Source organism: Monodon monoceros, unplaced genomic scaffold, assembly GCF_005190385.1.
Source record: "Monodon monoceros isolate NGI ecotype Baffin Bay Population unplaced genomic scaffold, NGI_Narwhal_1 Super_Scaffold_14, whole genome shotgun sequence".
Classification (NCBI taxonomy): domain Eukaryota; kingdom Metazoa; phylum Chordata; class Mammalia; order Artiodactyla; family Monodontidae; genus Monodon; species Monodon monoceros.
The window spans coordinates 58,233,320-58,250,267 of NW_021703770.1; the positions used below are offsets into that span (position 1 = coordinate 58,233,320).

At 36.4% G+C, this 16,948-nt stretch overlaps 1 protein-coding gene across 5 annotated transcripts in view; it reads right to left on the minus strand.

The window, feature by feature from the left end:
- The window catches only part of GDAP1 (ganglioside induced differentiation associated protein 1), a 135,051-nt gene that overhangs the window by 103,560 nt on the left and 14,543 nt on the right, over nucleotides 1-16,948 (minus strand). For 2 of the 5 annotated variants that reach the window (XM_029222833.1, XM_029222835.1), the window contains exon 6: nucleotides 15,635-16,068. The exons of 1 other annotated variant lie outside the window; for it this stretch is intronic. In XM_029222833.1, the coding sequence (XP_029078666.1) occupies nucleotides 15,686-16,068 (383 nt within the window). In that variant the 3' untranslated portion in view covers nucleotides 15,635-15,685. Of the gene's footprint in view, nucleotides 1-12,879; nucleotides 16,069-16,948 lie in introns of those variants that run through there. 2 more of the 5 variants (XM_029222831.1, XM_029222832.1) reach the window with 2 other exon arrangements.

Below are 16,948 nucleotides of genomic sequence, written 5' to 3' on the forward strand. Positions count from 1 at the left end.
TTTGACAAGATAAATAAAATTGATAAACCATTAGCCAGACTCCTCATCAAGAAAGAAAGAGGGAAGACTCAAATCAATAGAATTAGAAATGAAAAAGGAGAAGTAACAACTGACACTGCAGAAATACAAAGGATCATGAGAGATTACTACAAGCAACTCTATGAAAATAAAATGGACAACCTGGAAGAAATGTACGCATTCTTAGAAAACCACAATCTTCTGAGACTGAACCAGGAAGAAATAGAAAATATAAGCAGACCAATCACAAGCACTGAAATTGAGACTGTGATTAAAAATCTTCCAACAAACAAAAGCCCAGGACCAGATGGCTTCACAGGCGAATTCTATCAAACATTTAGAGAACAACCAACACCTATCCTTCTCAAACTCTTTCAAAATATAGCAGAAGGAGGAACACTACCAAACTCATTCTGCAAGGCCACCATCACCCCGATACCAAAACCAGACAAAGATGTCATAAAGAAAGAAAACTACAGGCCAATATCACTGATGAACACAGATGCAAAAATCCTCAACAAAATGCTAGCAAACAGAATCCAACAGCACATTTAAAGGATCATACACCATGGTCAAGTGGGGTTTATCCCAGGAACACAAGGATTCCTCATTATACACAAATCAATCAATGTGAAAAACCATATTAACAAATTGAAGGAGAAAAACCGTATGATCATTTCAATAGATGCACAAAAAGCTTTTGACAAAATTCAACACCCATTTATGATAAAAACCCTCCAGAAAGTAGGCGTAGAGGGAACTTACCTCAACGTAATAAAGGCCATATATGACAAACCCACAGCCAACATCGTTCTAAATGGTGAAAAACTGAAACCATTACCACTAAGATCAGGAACAAGACAAGGTTGCCCACTCTCACCACTATTATTCAACATAGACTTGGAAGCGTTAGCCACAGCAATCAGAGAAGAAAAGGAAATAAAAGGAATCCAAATCGGAAAAGAAGTAAAGCTGTCACTGTTTGCAGATGACATGATACTATACATAGAGAATCCTAAAGATGCTACCAGAAAACTACTACAACTAATCAATGAATTTGGTAAAGTAGCAGGATACCAAATTAATGCAAAGAAATCTCTTGCATTCCTATACACTAATGATGACAACTCTGAAAGAGAAATTAAGGAAACACTCCCATTTACCATTGCAACAAAAAAGAATAAAACACCTAGGAATAAACCTACCTAAGGAGACAAAAGACCTGTATGCAGAAAACTGTAAGGCACTGATGAAAGAAATTAAAGATGATACAAACAGATGGAGAGATATACCATGTTTTTGGATTGGAAGAATCAACATTGTGAAAATGACTATACTACCCAAAGCAATCTACAGATTCAGTGCAATCCCTATCAAACTACCAATGGCATTTTTCACAGAACCAGAGCAAAAAAATTTCACAATTTGTATGGAAACACAAAAGACCCCTAATAGTGAAAGCAATCTTGAGAAAGAAAAACATCTGGAGGATTCAGGCTCCCCAACTTCAGACTATACTACAAAGCTACAGTAATCAAGACAATATGGTACTTGCACAAAGACAGAAATATAGATCAATGCAACAGGATAGAAATCCCAGAGATAAACCCACACACATATGGTCATCTTATCTTTGATAAAGGAGGCAAGAATATACAGTGGAGAAAAGACAGCCTCTTCAATAAGTGGTTCTGGGAAAACTGGACAGCTACATGTAAAAGAATTAAATTAGAACACTCCCTAACACCATACCGAAAAATAAACTCAAAATGGATTCAATACCTAAATGTAAGGCCAGACACTCTCAAACTCTTAGAGGAAAACATAGGCAGAACACTCTATGACATAAATCACAGCAAAATCCTTTTAGACCCACCTCCTAGAGAAACGGAAATAAAAACGAAAATAAACAAATGGGACCTAATGAAACTTAAAATCTTTTGCACAGCAAAGGAAACCATAAACAGGATGGAAAGACAACCCTCAGAATGGGAGAAAATATTTGCAAATGAAGGAACTGACAAAGGATTAATCTCCAAAATTTACAAGCAGCTCATGCAGCTCAATATCAAAAAACAAGCAACCCAATCCAAAAATGGGCAGAAGACCTAAATAGACGTTTCCCCAAAGAAGTTATTCATGTGTTTCATGTGCCAACAAACACATGAAAAGATGCTCAACATCACTAATCATTAGAGAAATGCAAATCAAAACTACAATGAGCTATCACCTCACACCAGTCAGAATGGCCGTCATCAAAAAATCTACAAACAGTAAATGCTAGAGAGGGTGTGGAGAAAAGGGAACCCTCTTGCACTGTTGGTGGGAATGTAAATTGATACAGCCACTATGGAGAACAGTATGGAGGTTTCTTAAAAAACTAAAAATAGAACTACCATACGACCCAGCAATCCCACTACCGGGCATATACCCTGAGAAAACAATAATTCAAAAAGAGTCATGTACCAAAATGTTCATTGCAGGTCTATTTACAATAGCCAAGACATGGAAGCAACTTAAGTGTCCATTAACAGATGAATGGATAAAGATATGGCACATATATACAATGGAATATTACTCAGCCATAAAAAGAAATGAAATTGAATTATTTGTGGTGAGGTCTGTCATACAGGGTGAAGTAAATCAGAAAGAGAAAAAAAATACCGTATACTAACACATATATATGGAATCTAAAAGCGACAAGGGAGCTCTCTTGGGCCTCTTTTATAAGGGTACTAATCCCACTGGTAGGACTCTGCCCTCATGACCCAACCACCTCCTATAGGCCCTACCTCCTAATAGCACCACATTGGGTTAGGATTTCAGCATATGAATTTGGGAAGGGATACACACAATTAGTCTACAGCACCTGTTAAAGGAAAACCTTAAGCAAGAAAAAGACATTCAAATTAAGGAAACAATTACAATGCTTAGAATAGAAAATTTATGGTATGTATTTTGATTACATGAAATTATAAGTCAAGACTTAATATTTTAATTGCAATATTTTCAATCTCACAGACTTTAAGTTGAAAATATTTAAAGAAAAATCATTCTTATTTTATCTTTTGAAAAATCTCCAATGACTTTAGACTTTACCAGGAAAAAAGAAGTAAATTAAATCGAAATACTTCAACATTGGCTTTAAAAGGATGGGCTGTGAGCCAACAGCTACCATGTGTTTACTTGCCCTATAACTTTTTTTGTATACATTTCTATACTTTCTTGTAATGAAAGAGGTGGGCCTGGCCACAGGTACCTTGGTGAAACATTTGTCAAAGAAATATTTGTGGCAAAGAAATATTTGTCATGCACTCTTGTGGTGAAAGTGCAAGTTTGTTTCTCAAAGGGACATAGTATCGCCTTCAGACAACAAACTCGGGGTCTGAGAATTTCTTTAGATCTGGAAGCTGAGTGAAGGATCATGATTTTCCATGAAAACAACTGTTAGACTTCTCAACCACACTCAATTTTTTCTGGTTATACAAGCCAAGTAACCCTCTAGTTGGTTTTGCCCATATAGTGTTCCTCTGACAACACATGGTCTATTAGCTGCCCAGCAGGTCCCTGTGGGTCAAGGACTATGACTCCCAGTTGCTCCTCATTTTGGTAATTATGTGTACCTTTTACTCTGTTGATTAAATGCTGCCAACTAGCCTCTGTCAGTTCCGAATCCTTTGGAACTGATACCAGTTTGATGACACCGATAGTTTGATAGCAGTATCTTCCACTGTAAAGCCTGGTCAATCAAGATAGCCACTCCCGAACTTCTCAAACATCTCACTTATCAGTATTCCCCTTAACTCAAGCAAGCAGTCTAGGTACCTCCAGGGTACACCCCAAGGTAACCCCTGGGATTGCCTGCACTTTAGAGGGATATGTTTACATTTTTCTAAGTTCTCCTCAGGTGCCTGGGACTGGCCATGACCAGCAATTCCATGCAAGTGGAGAACTTCAAACTTGGACCTGGACTCACATCCCTCTTTCTCCCATTTGGGACATTCTCCAACTACCTAGCCTACATGTAGGGTCACCAGATGCCCTGAGGAACCCCATAATCTGCAACTATGGGACTCTCCAGATCAGAACCCAGTTCTAGGAGAGCAGCCTACTAGGCAAATCATTCCTACTGACCAGTGCAGTTTTTCTTTCACAGGATCACATGAGGTTGGTTCACCAGAATAGTGTTGACACACTGATTTGAGGTGACTGTCACTCTCACGTCAGACGCAGGACAAGTTCAGGGCTCTTGGCTAGTGATGTTCACTCTTGGGTTTAAGTCACATGTGTGAGCCCATGCCTTATTTCACATAATGTGATTTTGAGATTCATCTATATTAGTGCATATATCATTAGTTCATTCTTTTTATTGACGAATAGTTTCCCATTGTGCAAATATAGCACAGTCTATCCATCTATGATGTACATTTCAATGGTTTCCAATAATTGGCTAGTATTATTAAAGCTGCTATAAACATTTGTGTATAGGCCTTGTACATAAATGTGGATATTGGTTGTCAGTCCGTTAGGATAAATACCTAAGAGTGGAATTGTTAGATATGTTAAGTACCTGTTTAATGTATAAGATACTGCAAAACTGTTTTCCAAAGTGGATGTAAAATTTACCTCTCACTGAAAATTTATAAAAGTTCCAGTTGCTCCATATCCTTGTCAAGAATCAGTATCATCAGTCTTTTTAATTTTTGCCCTTCTAGTGGATACAAAGTAGTACCTCATTGTGGTTTTAATTTGGATTTGGATTAGACTGTATAATGTTAACAGCTTCTGTATTGGCATAATGATTGGTTTATTTTATTTCTAGTTGAATCCAACTATCTCATTGGATTTGATGAATAATGATGTTGAGCATTTTTCATGTGCTTGTTGACCATTTATGTATCTTCTTTTATGAAGTCTATTCAATTCTTTTCGAATTGAACTATTTGTTATTATTGCATTGTAAGAATACTTCATATATTCTGGCTTTAAGTCTTTTGTTAGATACAAATATTGTGAATACTTTCTTCCATTTTGTAATTTGCCTTTTTATTTTCTTCATGGTGTCTTTTGGAAAGCAGGCAGTTATAATGTTGATGAAGTCTAATTTATCATTTATTATGATGAGTACTCTTCTGTGTCCTCTCTCTCTAAGGAGTCTTTGCTCATCACAAAGTAGCAAAAATTTTCTCTTATATCTTCCTCTAGAAGTTTCATAGTTGTAGCTTGTATATGTAAGTCTGTGATATATTTTAAAGTAATTTTTGTATACTGTTTGAGATTAGTGTTGGGGTATATATATTTTTATATAGATATCTATTTGTTCCAGCATCATTTTTGAAGAGACTGTAAAAAGATAATGTAAGTCCTGCCTCCAGCTTTGTCCTGTCTCAAAATTGTTTTCATTCTTCTAGGTCCTTTGTATTTTCATATAAATTTCAGAATAAGATTGTCAATTCCTTTTTAAAAGGGGAGAAGAGCCACTGGACGTCAGCTGGCACTTCACTGAATCTATAGATAAATTTAGGGAGAATGGACTTCTTAACAATATTGAGTCAGATCTTCACTAACTTCTCTTATCAAATATTTGAAGTTTTCAGTGTAACTGTCTTGCACATCCTCTCTTAAACCTAAGTATTTTATCTTTTTGATGTATTGTAAAAGGAATTTTTTATTCCATTTTTCAAATGTATATTGCTCGTACATATCAATACATTGAGTTCTTCATATTGATCTTGCATTCTGTCACCTTGATGACATCACTTAATATTTTTAAGTTTTTTTAGAAGATTCCTTAGGATTTTCTATATAGTCATATCAATTGCAAACAGAAACAGGTTTTTTTCTTCCTTTCTGATTTTATATCTTTTATTTCTTTTAGAAGTTGCCTTATTGTACTATTTATTCCAGTAGGATAATGAATAGAAGTGATGACAGTGACATCTTTACCTTATTCCTGATCTAAGAGGGAAAACATCAGTCTTTCACCATTAAGTGATATTAACTTGGGTTTTTTGTAGATGCCTTTATCAGGTTGAGAAAGTTTCCTTCTCTTCCTACTATGCTGAATGGTTTTATCTTGAATGTGTGTTGAATTTTACCAAAATCTTGTTCTGTATGTGCTGAGTTGATCATATAATGTTTCATCCTTGTTCAGTTAACGTAGTTAATTATGTTGTGTGCTTTTCAAACATTAAAATAAGCTTGCATTCCGTAAACAAACTCTACTTGGCCATAATGGAGTTGTAAATCTTTTGTGTATATTTGTGAGTTCATTTGCCTGTACTTTGTTGAGGATTTTTGAATCTGTGTTCGTGAGGGATACTTGCCTCTCTCTTATTCAATTCCGGCTTCTATAACAGACCATAGACCAGTGGCTTCTATACAACAGAAATTTATTTCTCACAGTTCTGGAGGCTGGAAGCTCAAGATCAAGATACCAGATGATTGAGTTCTGGCAAGAGCCCTCTTCCAAGTTGTAGACGGCCAACTTCTCATTGTATCCTCACATGGTGCAAAGCAGACATTAAGCAAACTCTGACCCCTTTCCTGACCTCATCTATTCCTAATTACCTCCCCACCTCCTAGTACCATCACATCAGGAGTGTAAGATTTCAATATACCAATCTGAGCAGGGGGTGGAGGAGGACACATTCAGTCCGTAACAGTCTCTGATCTCTTCTCTTATAAATCTTTGTCAGATTTTGGTATCAGGCTTATACTGATCACATGAAATGACTTGGGAAACATTCCTCTCTCTACTTTCTGAAGGAGAGTTTATATATGATTGGTATTATTTCTTACTTTGTGCATGATAGAATTTACCAGTGAAACTGTCTGGGCCTTGAGTTTTCTTGGTGAAAAGTTTTTGATTATTATTACAAATTCAATGTATTTAACAGTTATATGGCTATTCCAATTGTCCACTTCTTCTTGAGTCACTTTTGGAAAGTTGTATTTTTCAAAACACTTATCCATTTCATCTAATTGCCAAATTTGTTGGCACAATTTGTTCCTAATACTCTTTGATTTTCCTATTAAAATCGGTAAGATATATAATAGTATTTCTTCCTTTATTTGTAATATTGGTAATTTATATTTATTCATTTCTTGGTTTGTCCTGTGGGGCTTATTGATTTTATTAATCTCTCAAAGAATGAATTTTGAGCTTTGTTAATTTTTCTGTTTCTAAATCATAGACTTCTGTGCTGACTTTATTATTTTTTCCTATGATTTTTTCCTTCTACTTATTTTAGGTTTAATTTATCCTTTTTCTTTACCTCTTAAAGTGGAAACGTCAAATTTTTTAAACCTTCCTTCTCTTCTATTATAGACTTTTAAAGCTATAAATTTCCCTCTAAGCACTACCTTTCCTGTATCCCACAAATTTTGATATGTTGTATTTTTACTATCATTCGACTCAAAATATTTTATTATTTTCTTGTGATTTCATCTTTGAGACATGGGTTATTTAGACATGTGTTATTTAATGTCCAAATGTTTTGACATTTTCTAAATAATTTAGTTATTGATTTCTGATACAACTCTATTGTGGTCATAGAATACAATCTGTAATTTACAAATCTTTGGAAACATATTGAGATTACTTTTATGATCTAACATATGTCTACTTTGATGAGCTTTCCATATGCAGTTGAAAAGAATGTTTATTCCATGGTTATTGGGTACAGTGTTCTGTAAATGTCAATTAGCTCAAGTTGGTTGAGAATGTGCTCAGATCTTCTATATCTAAACTAATTTTTGTCTACTTGTTTATTAATCACTGAGAAAGTGGTATTCAACACTTCCATTATTCTTTTCCATATGTTCTGTCAATTTTTTCTTCATGAATTTTGAAGCTTTGTAATTAGATACATATACATTTATGATTATGTCTTCCTAATGAATTGGTCCTCTTTTGACTTATAAATGTCCCTTTTATCGCTTGTAAAATGCTTTGTCTTAAAGTCTACTCTTTCTAAAATTAACATACACCAGCTTTCTTGTGCCATTTGGTTGGTATATTACTTTCTGTCTTTTTATATTCAATTTAGGCTTATATTTAAATTTAAAGTGCATCTTTAATAGATGCATATACTTGTGTCTTCCATTCTTATCTAATCCGACAATCTCTGACCTTCAGTGGGAACATTTTACACTTAATATAATTTATATTACATTTACATTTAATATAATTATTGCTATAGTGTGTTTAAGTCTACCACCTTGCTATTTGTTTTCCATTTGTCTCTTCTGTTTTGTCATTCTGTTGTTCATTTCATTGATATTTTATTTCTATTACTTCTATTGGTTTCTTAGCTCTTCTTTAGAATTTTTAGTGTTCTTTCAGGGCTAACAATGCATTCTTAATTTATTAGAGTCTGGTTAGAGTCAAAATTGTACAGTTTCACACATTACACTTGACAACACTTCCTTCTTCACACTTTTCACTTGTTACTTGACACTTGACACACCCCCTTCACATTTCATACGTATACTCCACAAATCTAACAGCGTTACAATATTATAATTCCATTTATCCAACACCCCCAACTTCTGTGCTTTTTTTGGTCATATATTTACTTCTACATATATTATAAAATCACCTTATAATGTTATCATTTTTGTTTTAAACAGTCAGGTGCCTTTTAAGGAAATTATGAAGTGATAAAAATAATCTTTTATACCATCCACATGTTGCCACTTCTGGCAAACTTCTTTTCTCCTTTGTGTAGATTTGGGTTTTCATCTGGTGTCATTCCCTCATCAGTCTCAAGAATGCCTTTAGAATTTTTTTGTTTTGCAGGCCTGCAAGATCCAATTCCCTCAGCTTCCATTATCTGAAAATGCCTTTATTTCACTCAGTTTTTAAGAGATATTTTCTCTGGATATAGAATTCTGAGGATTTATTTTCCCATCAGCACTTTCAGGACATTTCTACTCTCTTCTGACATCCACTGTTTCTGATAAAAACTAGGCAAACTTTCTTATTGTTGTTCACTGGTATGTTATATGTCCTTTTTCCCCTCTGGCTGCTTTCAAGATTTTATTTTTATGCTTAGTTTTCAGCAGTCCACTATGATGTGCCTAGGTGCAGCTTTCTTGGTATTTATCTTTCATTGAGTTCAATTTTCTTAGATTTGTAAGTCAATGGTTTCCATCAAATTTAAGGAAATTTGGCATTATTTAATTATATATTTTTCCTGCCTCGTTCTTACTTTCTTCTCTTTCTAAGACTCCTATAATACATATATTAGACCAGCTGATATTATCCATGTGTCCCTGAAGCTCTGTTCCTTTGTCTATCCTTTACCATCTCCTATCTGCTGTGAAGCCTATCCAATGAATTTTTCACTTCAGTTACAGTGCTTTTCTATTTTAGAATTTCCATTTAGTCCTTTTTATGGTTTTTATTTCTCTGCTATGAATCTTTATCTATTGACTCAATCAGACTATATTTTCTTTTAATTCTATTAAAAGAATTAAAAGATCTATTGGTTTTTATTTTTTCGAGACTTCTGTTCTTAAAAAAAAAAAACAAAAAAAACTTTCTGCCAAGAATATTTATCCATGCATTAACTTTGGAAATTATTGATTTGTAAGATGTACATGAACAACAATGGGAAGTGTGGAAGTTGTGAGAATGGGCTGGCTTGTCTGGGGCATAGGCTTGACTATCAGATCTAGATGCAGATCCTGTATCCTGGCTTTCACACTTAATAGATGTATTAGCTTGCATCAGGTACCACATCTCACTGAGCCTTGGTTTTCTCATCTGTAAATTGCAGATGAGAACAAAGTTCTCTTGAGAATAAGAGATACTATGTGTTAAGGGCCTAGCATTGCTCCTGACACATAATAGACTCAGCAAATAGTAGATCTATTGGTCTTTAGTTGCTTTAAAATCTTTACTAAATCCAACATTTGATTCATACCACATTGTTTCTATTTACTATTACTTTTTGGTTTTGCATGTCTGGTAATGTTTTTATACTGTGCACTGGACATTGTTAGTGATACATTACAGGCTCTGGATTCTGTTATCTTTCCTCTAAAGGACGTTGACTTGTTCTAGTAGGCAGTTCATTTACTGGCTAATACCCTTCATATCGTGTAGGTTCAGTTTTATGCCTTGTTACAGAGGATATGTGGAAATCCAAGACGTTCCCCAAGCACCTCTAACTTGGCAGGACCCAACCTCCAAAATCTGTCTCCCCTGCAGATCTTGTCAGGGCTTGGTTTTAGGCCTTGTTAGGGTGGGTGTAGAGCAGTGGTCTTTGAAAGGAGGTGATTTTCTCCCCAGGTGACATTTGTCAAATCTGAAGACATTTTTTTGTTGCCACAACAGGGGAGCAAAGGGGAGTTACTGGCGTTTAGTGGGTAGAGACCAGGGATGCCGCTAAACATCCCACAGCATATGAAGCCCCTCCACATAAGAATCATCTGTTGTGTAATATCAATAGTGCCAAGACTGAAAAGCCCAGGTCTAACTTAGGGCTTTCATTAGGGCATGGTTCTGCCTGGGGGGTTAACGAGGTGCTCAGGAGGCCCTCCACTCTGCCTGGAATGGACTTCCAGTGACTTTCTTCACTACATGATGTCTAATATCTCTGGTAGGTTACTCTCTGGTAAGCCTAACATATCATGCTCTGCAGATGCTATTTCTTGAAGGTAAGATTGCAAGGAAATGAGTGGAGAAATGAGAAGAATTTGTGGCTATTTTTACAACATAGCCACCTCTGCTTTTAGTGCTAGTAATTTTTAGCTCCTCTAAGTTTCTTAATGCAAACCTTTACTTTCTTTTGAGCACTGAACTTAATAAATAGAGAATCTCTGAAATTATATCATTATATTTTTGATATAATGCATATTTGATGATGTGTATGTGTGACTATTGAATATCAGAACCTTACATTCAAAAGATAGCTTAATCTGATAAAACAAAAAGTTATACACTCTGGCCATATGCCTCAAAAATTACCTGACACTTTGAATTACATTTCATTAGCACCTCTACATTTTCACCCATATTATTGGCTTTTCCTAGTAAGGGAGTTCAATGACAGCACATTGTAATTAAGTAGCCAATATATAAATAATGAATAAAGGTTTAAGACAAAAAAAAAGTCTGTCCTTCCCAAAGGAGTTTATTTTTTTTAACATCTTTATTGGAATATAATTGCTTTACAATGGTGTGTTAGTTTCTGCAGTTTCTGCTATATAACAAAGTGAATCAGCTATACGTCTACATATATCCCCTCCCTCTTGCGTCTCCCTCCCACACTCCCTATCCCACCCCTCTAGGTGGTCACAAAGCACCGAGCTGATCTCCCTGTGCTGTGGCTGCTTCCCATTAGCTATCTATTTTACATTTGGTAGTATATATAAGTCCATGCCACTCTCTCACTTCGTCCCAGCATACCCTTCCCTCTCCCCGTGTCCTCAAGTCCATTCTCTATGTCTGCGTCTTTATTCCTGTCCTGCCCCTAGGTTCTTCAGAACCATTTTTTTTTAGATTCCATATATATGTGTTAGCATACGGTATTTGTTTTTCTCTGACTTAACTTCACTCTGTGTGACAGTCTCTCGATCCATCCGCCTCACTACAAATAACTCAATTTCATTTATTTTTATTCCCCAAAGGAGTTTTATGACAAGGTACTATGGATGAGATATGCCACCCTACTTGAATCAGAGTATATTAAGGCCCATAATAAGCATGAGTTGTCTCCAACTCCACATGGTGGTGTCACCTTGCACCTCACAGCCTGCTCTACCCCACTGCCTCATGACACACATGTCAATCTTCTTCCTAGGACAAAATCCAGGGCTCAACTCAGGCACAAGTAATAAAGTATATTGTTTTCATCAATGTACTGCATTTCTGACCCATAACGTGAGTTCGCCTTCTCTTTTCCTCTCTTCATTTTCATAATGTAATACACAATTAAAACAAAACTATTATCTCCACCCTAGAAATTATACTTCTTCACTTGGCTTGGAATCTACTACCCTACTTAGTAAAACACAGGTGTTCTGGAAAATTAGAAAACCGAGACATTCTGGTATGACTAAGTAGAGAACAATAATATAAATGGGCCAAATATTTGGCATAAAATATGAAGACTATGTCTAAATACTAAGTTATTCACAGTATTAATTTGACTCTTCTGTCATTACCATAGTGCTTTTTCTTTCTGAGCAGACTATAGAGTGGTACATGCACATGATGTTCCATGGTGTTCAAAATTGTTGCCTTTTGTTTGCAAACTTAGGGAAAATGAGGTCAATTCGATTCTCATTTAGTTGGCTTTGTTCAATGTAAAACAGAAGTAGTACTCAATTTCTCTTTGATGATTAGAATAATGGCTAAGCTCACCAAGGCTAGAAATATGGATAGTAATTTGAATATTCATAATCCATGACTCGGTAAAAGGAAAAGAATTAACTATATCAAAAATATACATAAATATCATAAAAAGAGTAGTATTTGAAACCCAGTGAACATGTAACAAAACTATTTTGAAAAAAAAAAAAAAAACCTCTTGTGTTTACCATTTTCATGCTATATACCCTGTTAAGTGGCTGGCTGCAAAAGAACCCCGTTAATGATCAGGATCGACATGGTATTCTTTAAGCCACCATTCATTTTAACCATAAAATTATGTGTATTTAAATAAATCGAGAGTCAGTAACTTTTATAAGTTACAAGGAAAATATGACATCCTATAGCTAAATATTTTGAACACCTAACTTCTGCTTATTTTACCTTAATTAAGACATTATGCTTTGACATTAAATGGAAAACATAATCTGATTTATCAAAAAAGATTACAAAATTAGTACTTTCAGGACACATATTTATTTTCCAATTAATTCCATTGATCTTACAGGCAGAATAGTATCTTGATCTATTACATTCAACAACACCAAAAAGTCTACAACTCTGGTGTCAATATCAATAATTACTAAAAATCGAGCAAGCAATTTACAGCTATCTGCAGTTACGGAAATTAGACCCAAAAGGCATGTAACAGCAATAACAATAAAATAGTATTTGTGTTAAGACATAAATAGCCAACATAAATTTAGTACCTCAGGCATTTTTCTAATTTATACAAATTTTGGAAATTGAGGAGCACACTGGCCAGTCCACCAATGATCATGAAAGAGAAAATACATAAATGTGCCTATTTTGCTAATAGTATATGTTCAGCACTTTAGCTTGACATTGTGTGGTACAGTTATCCCTTCCAAGCATTAGACGTCAATACTACATATGCCTCAAGCTCTTTTACAGATGAATGATCTGATGAAGATGCCCTCATTTCAGAAACTAAGGTCATTAATGTTTATCTTCACTTGTAACATTTCAGAAGACTTGCTGAACCTAAAGAAAGCCCAATCTCAGACTGCTGGATGAACAGCGACACCTAGTGGTCATTTTACCCCTAAACAAATATCTTAAAAGTATAAACTCAAGGGTATCCATGAAACAAGTGAAATTGCCACAAATGCATCACCTTTAATAGCGACACAAGCCTATTTCCAATGAAACTGTGTCTGAAAATCATAAATACTTTTAGTAGATTTTCTCTTGATTAGTAATAATACAAATTTAATGAAAAGCCAGCACTGGACTTCGAATCTTTATTCTTAATCAACAACCCTTATATAGGTAAATATCCTCCTTTGTAGATTTTTGTAAAAATCCAATTTCAATTTCTTCATGTCTGAGTTCTTGCTCATAAAAGGATGACATAAAGAACTCTGAAACACTCTGACCTACTGAATAATCAGTTTTGTGGCTCTTTTATGAATACATGGTTTGGAATGTCCCAGAAACAAATTCAGACAGTCTATACAACAATGCACTGAGGTTCAAATTCAAGACACTATAAAAGCTGCCACTCTGTTCATTATTACTGGATTGAGTTTACACTGGAGATGTTATTAATTTTTTGGAAACAGAGTATCCAGTTCAACAATATTTTCTAACACAACTGATTCATGAATTATAGAATCATTTTACCATCAAAAAGTCATTGTTTAGTAGGTATGACTGTTTCCTGTTAATGAAAAAGTTGGTAGGTACATTCTTTGGCCATCTGCACAGCCCATCTGAGGCAGTCCAAGCAAGCTTCTGCTGTTCGCTGGAACCTTAGCTCACCATTCCCCATACATGCTTCCCGTCACACCTAACACTGCTCCCCACACCTTTCTGGCCAACTCCAGAGAAACTCCACCTTCCTGTCGCCAGGAAAGATTCTTCCTGAGCACAAACTGTATCTTGCAGTTCCATTATTGTTCATGGGACACACAGGGTTTTTCCCTTCCAGATGGACTGAGGCACCCCCTACAGTGCCCAGACATACATGAAGGAATATAGGTGGAATCACTATCTATCGACTTATTTCATCTCCTCTAAATCAATTGCCAAGGATCAAGACTAGATTTTCTCCTTCCCTGTAACCTTTTAAGGCTTTGTTGATGACAATAAATAGATGCAAGGTTTAGACAACAGTTTTTGCATTAACACACCAGCCTCCCTAAATGCAGAATGAGCCTATTTAACACTCCCAGATCAACAAAATACCCACTCCCCAGCCACATGCCATGCTAGCAGTTACCTGGGACATTCACCTAAATGCCACCTGTGGGCACAAAAGGGCTGGAGAGACAAAGACTCCCAGTGACTGTTCACAACAGTCCACAGGAGTGATATCTCACAGGCACCTTCGAATTGGGGAACCATGAGGAAATTTCAGAGTTTCATGTAAATGCTAGTCACACATGTTCCAGTAGGCATCTCATGCCCAAGTAGGTAATCAGTTAATTTTAATAAATTAGTGACTGTGATTTATGTGCATTTAAAATTAACACTAAGGTCAGATTAGGTGCTATAAGTGTAAAGCCCAGGGTTTTCTCCAGCCAACTCTCCGCAGTAACCCCCCAGTCCTCTTTTTCCAAGGTCCTCAGTTACAGGAGGATGCATGGGCTGTAGCCACAAGTAGTCGAATATAATGTTTACTAAGGGGACAGGCAGCCATGAGTGGCATCGGAGGCACCTGGAAGTTGCATTCTATTGTCATCATTATATAGACTTCATTCTCCCTTTTCCCCCTTCTTTGTCCCTTTGCCGCCCTTATTTCTGCCTAAAGCTAACAGTGAGAGTAGGAAGCACTGCTGTGCCCTGCTGCTATCTGAACTCCTGTGTTGAGTAACAAAGATGATTTCTGAATTCCAGGAGAAAATACTGCTAACTATTCAACACTCAACACACCCAGATAGTCTCAGATGAAGAGCTACGGGCAATCATAGGTTATTATTACTGTCTGCTCATAATAATAAACTTCTCCCCCAAAATAACCCAGAACTTGAACTGACATTTTGAGGGAAAGGTCTATTCTCTACCTGTCAGCATTCACATATCTTGACTTTGCACATGTTTTAAGGAGGAATTAGTTCAGGTTTGCAAATAAGTCCTCTCAAAGTTACTAGCCCACAAAACCATCTTCATTGCCTCCTCTCCCTGCATAAATGAGCCAAAGAGTAAAGTAAATTATGCTTTTTACTAGCTGCCCAGGGTCATTCTTCACTGGGCCTGGAAGAGTGGTGAAGGGTCTAGTTGAATGGCTAGATGAGTTGCCGCCACCAGATCCCCACAAGCCTAGAAATAATTTGGTCTGGGTCTGAGCACTAATATCATGCTGCCAAGTCTCTTTCTGAAAAGCATAAAAGCAAAATATCCCATTCCTGCAAGAAAACCAACCACAAGGATGGTGCCAAGAACTTTTGGGGCCCTTTTCTTGGCCACCCGGAATGCAGTTGGCAACACCGCAGAGATTAATATATTGTTGACATGTCCTAAAACCTTGTTAAATGTTTTTCTCTTCAAGACACGCTCGTAATAGGTTTCCAAGTTCGGTCGCTTTCCATTTCCCCAGTTTCTCCTTGCAAACCCCAGGAACTTCAGTCGATGCAGTGTAACAGCAAGCGAGACGTCAGCCAAGGTGAAGGATTCCCCGCAGAGCCATGGCTGGCGGCCCTCTTCTAATTAGAGAAAGGGACATGGAGGATGAGGGGCAAGCACTGTACAAATAGACTTTGGTTGGCATCTTTGGTCTTAGTCTTGACGGCAAGGGTGAGGGTAGCAAAAGATGAAGGCCATGGTACATTTTCTTGACAATACTCAGCAAGTAATTCTATGCTTTAAAAAAAAAAAAAGTCCATGCAAATGTATCCCAAGCTAAGGGAGACTTGTTTGCCATCTGTCAGGCACCTGGGTCCCTAGGTGCCGCTAGAGCCACTTGAGCTCAAAGCCTGTCTATCATTTTGAGGAGTGGAGAGCCTCCAAGCCAAAGGAGTTAACAGATATTTCCTTCTGGGTTAAGAAAATGACAGGTGTACTTAAGGAAAATCCATATGTCACTCAGTAGTTGCCACTTTTAGTTACTTATTTAGAGAGTCTCTATTGTGAAGCAAGTTTCAGGTAAAATCGTCTTTAACTCTGTTGTCAATCAGAATAGTGCAAATGGTCCATATGTCTGCACCTGGGCTTCATCGTGAAGCCAGGTTCACAGGTGCAGCCTGTGGATGCTCACCAGCCAGCCTGCACATATGCACAGGCTGGCTCCCATGTTATACTTTACTTCAATTTGCAGTTTTTCTCCCTGCCTAAGGAAAAAACTAGAGGGAGCGTTCAAGCAGGTACTCAGGTTATTCAACCAAACTAACTACTTTAATTAAAATTTGTGAAACTGGCCAGGTAGGAATCTACGAAGCATAACTTAAATTGTGCAGAAAAATTCTTCACCAGTCATATTTCACATAGATGCAGAGTTACAATTAAACACCTGGGTTTTGCTGAATTTGATACCTAGTATTGTGGCTATCATAATTTAAACTGCCCATGAGTACTAACAATTAAAAA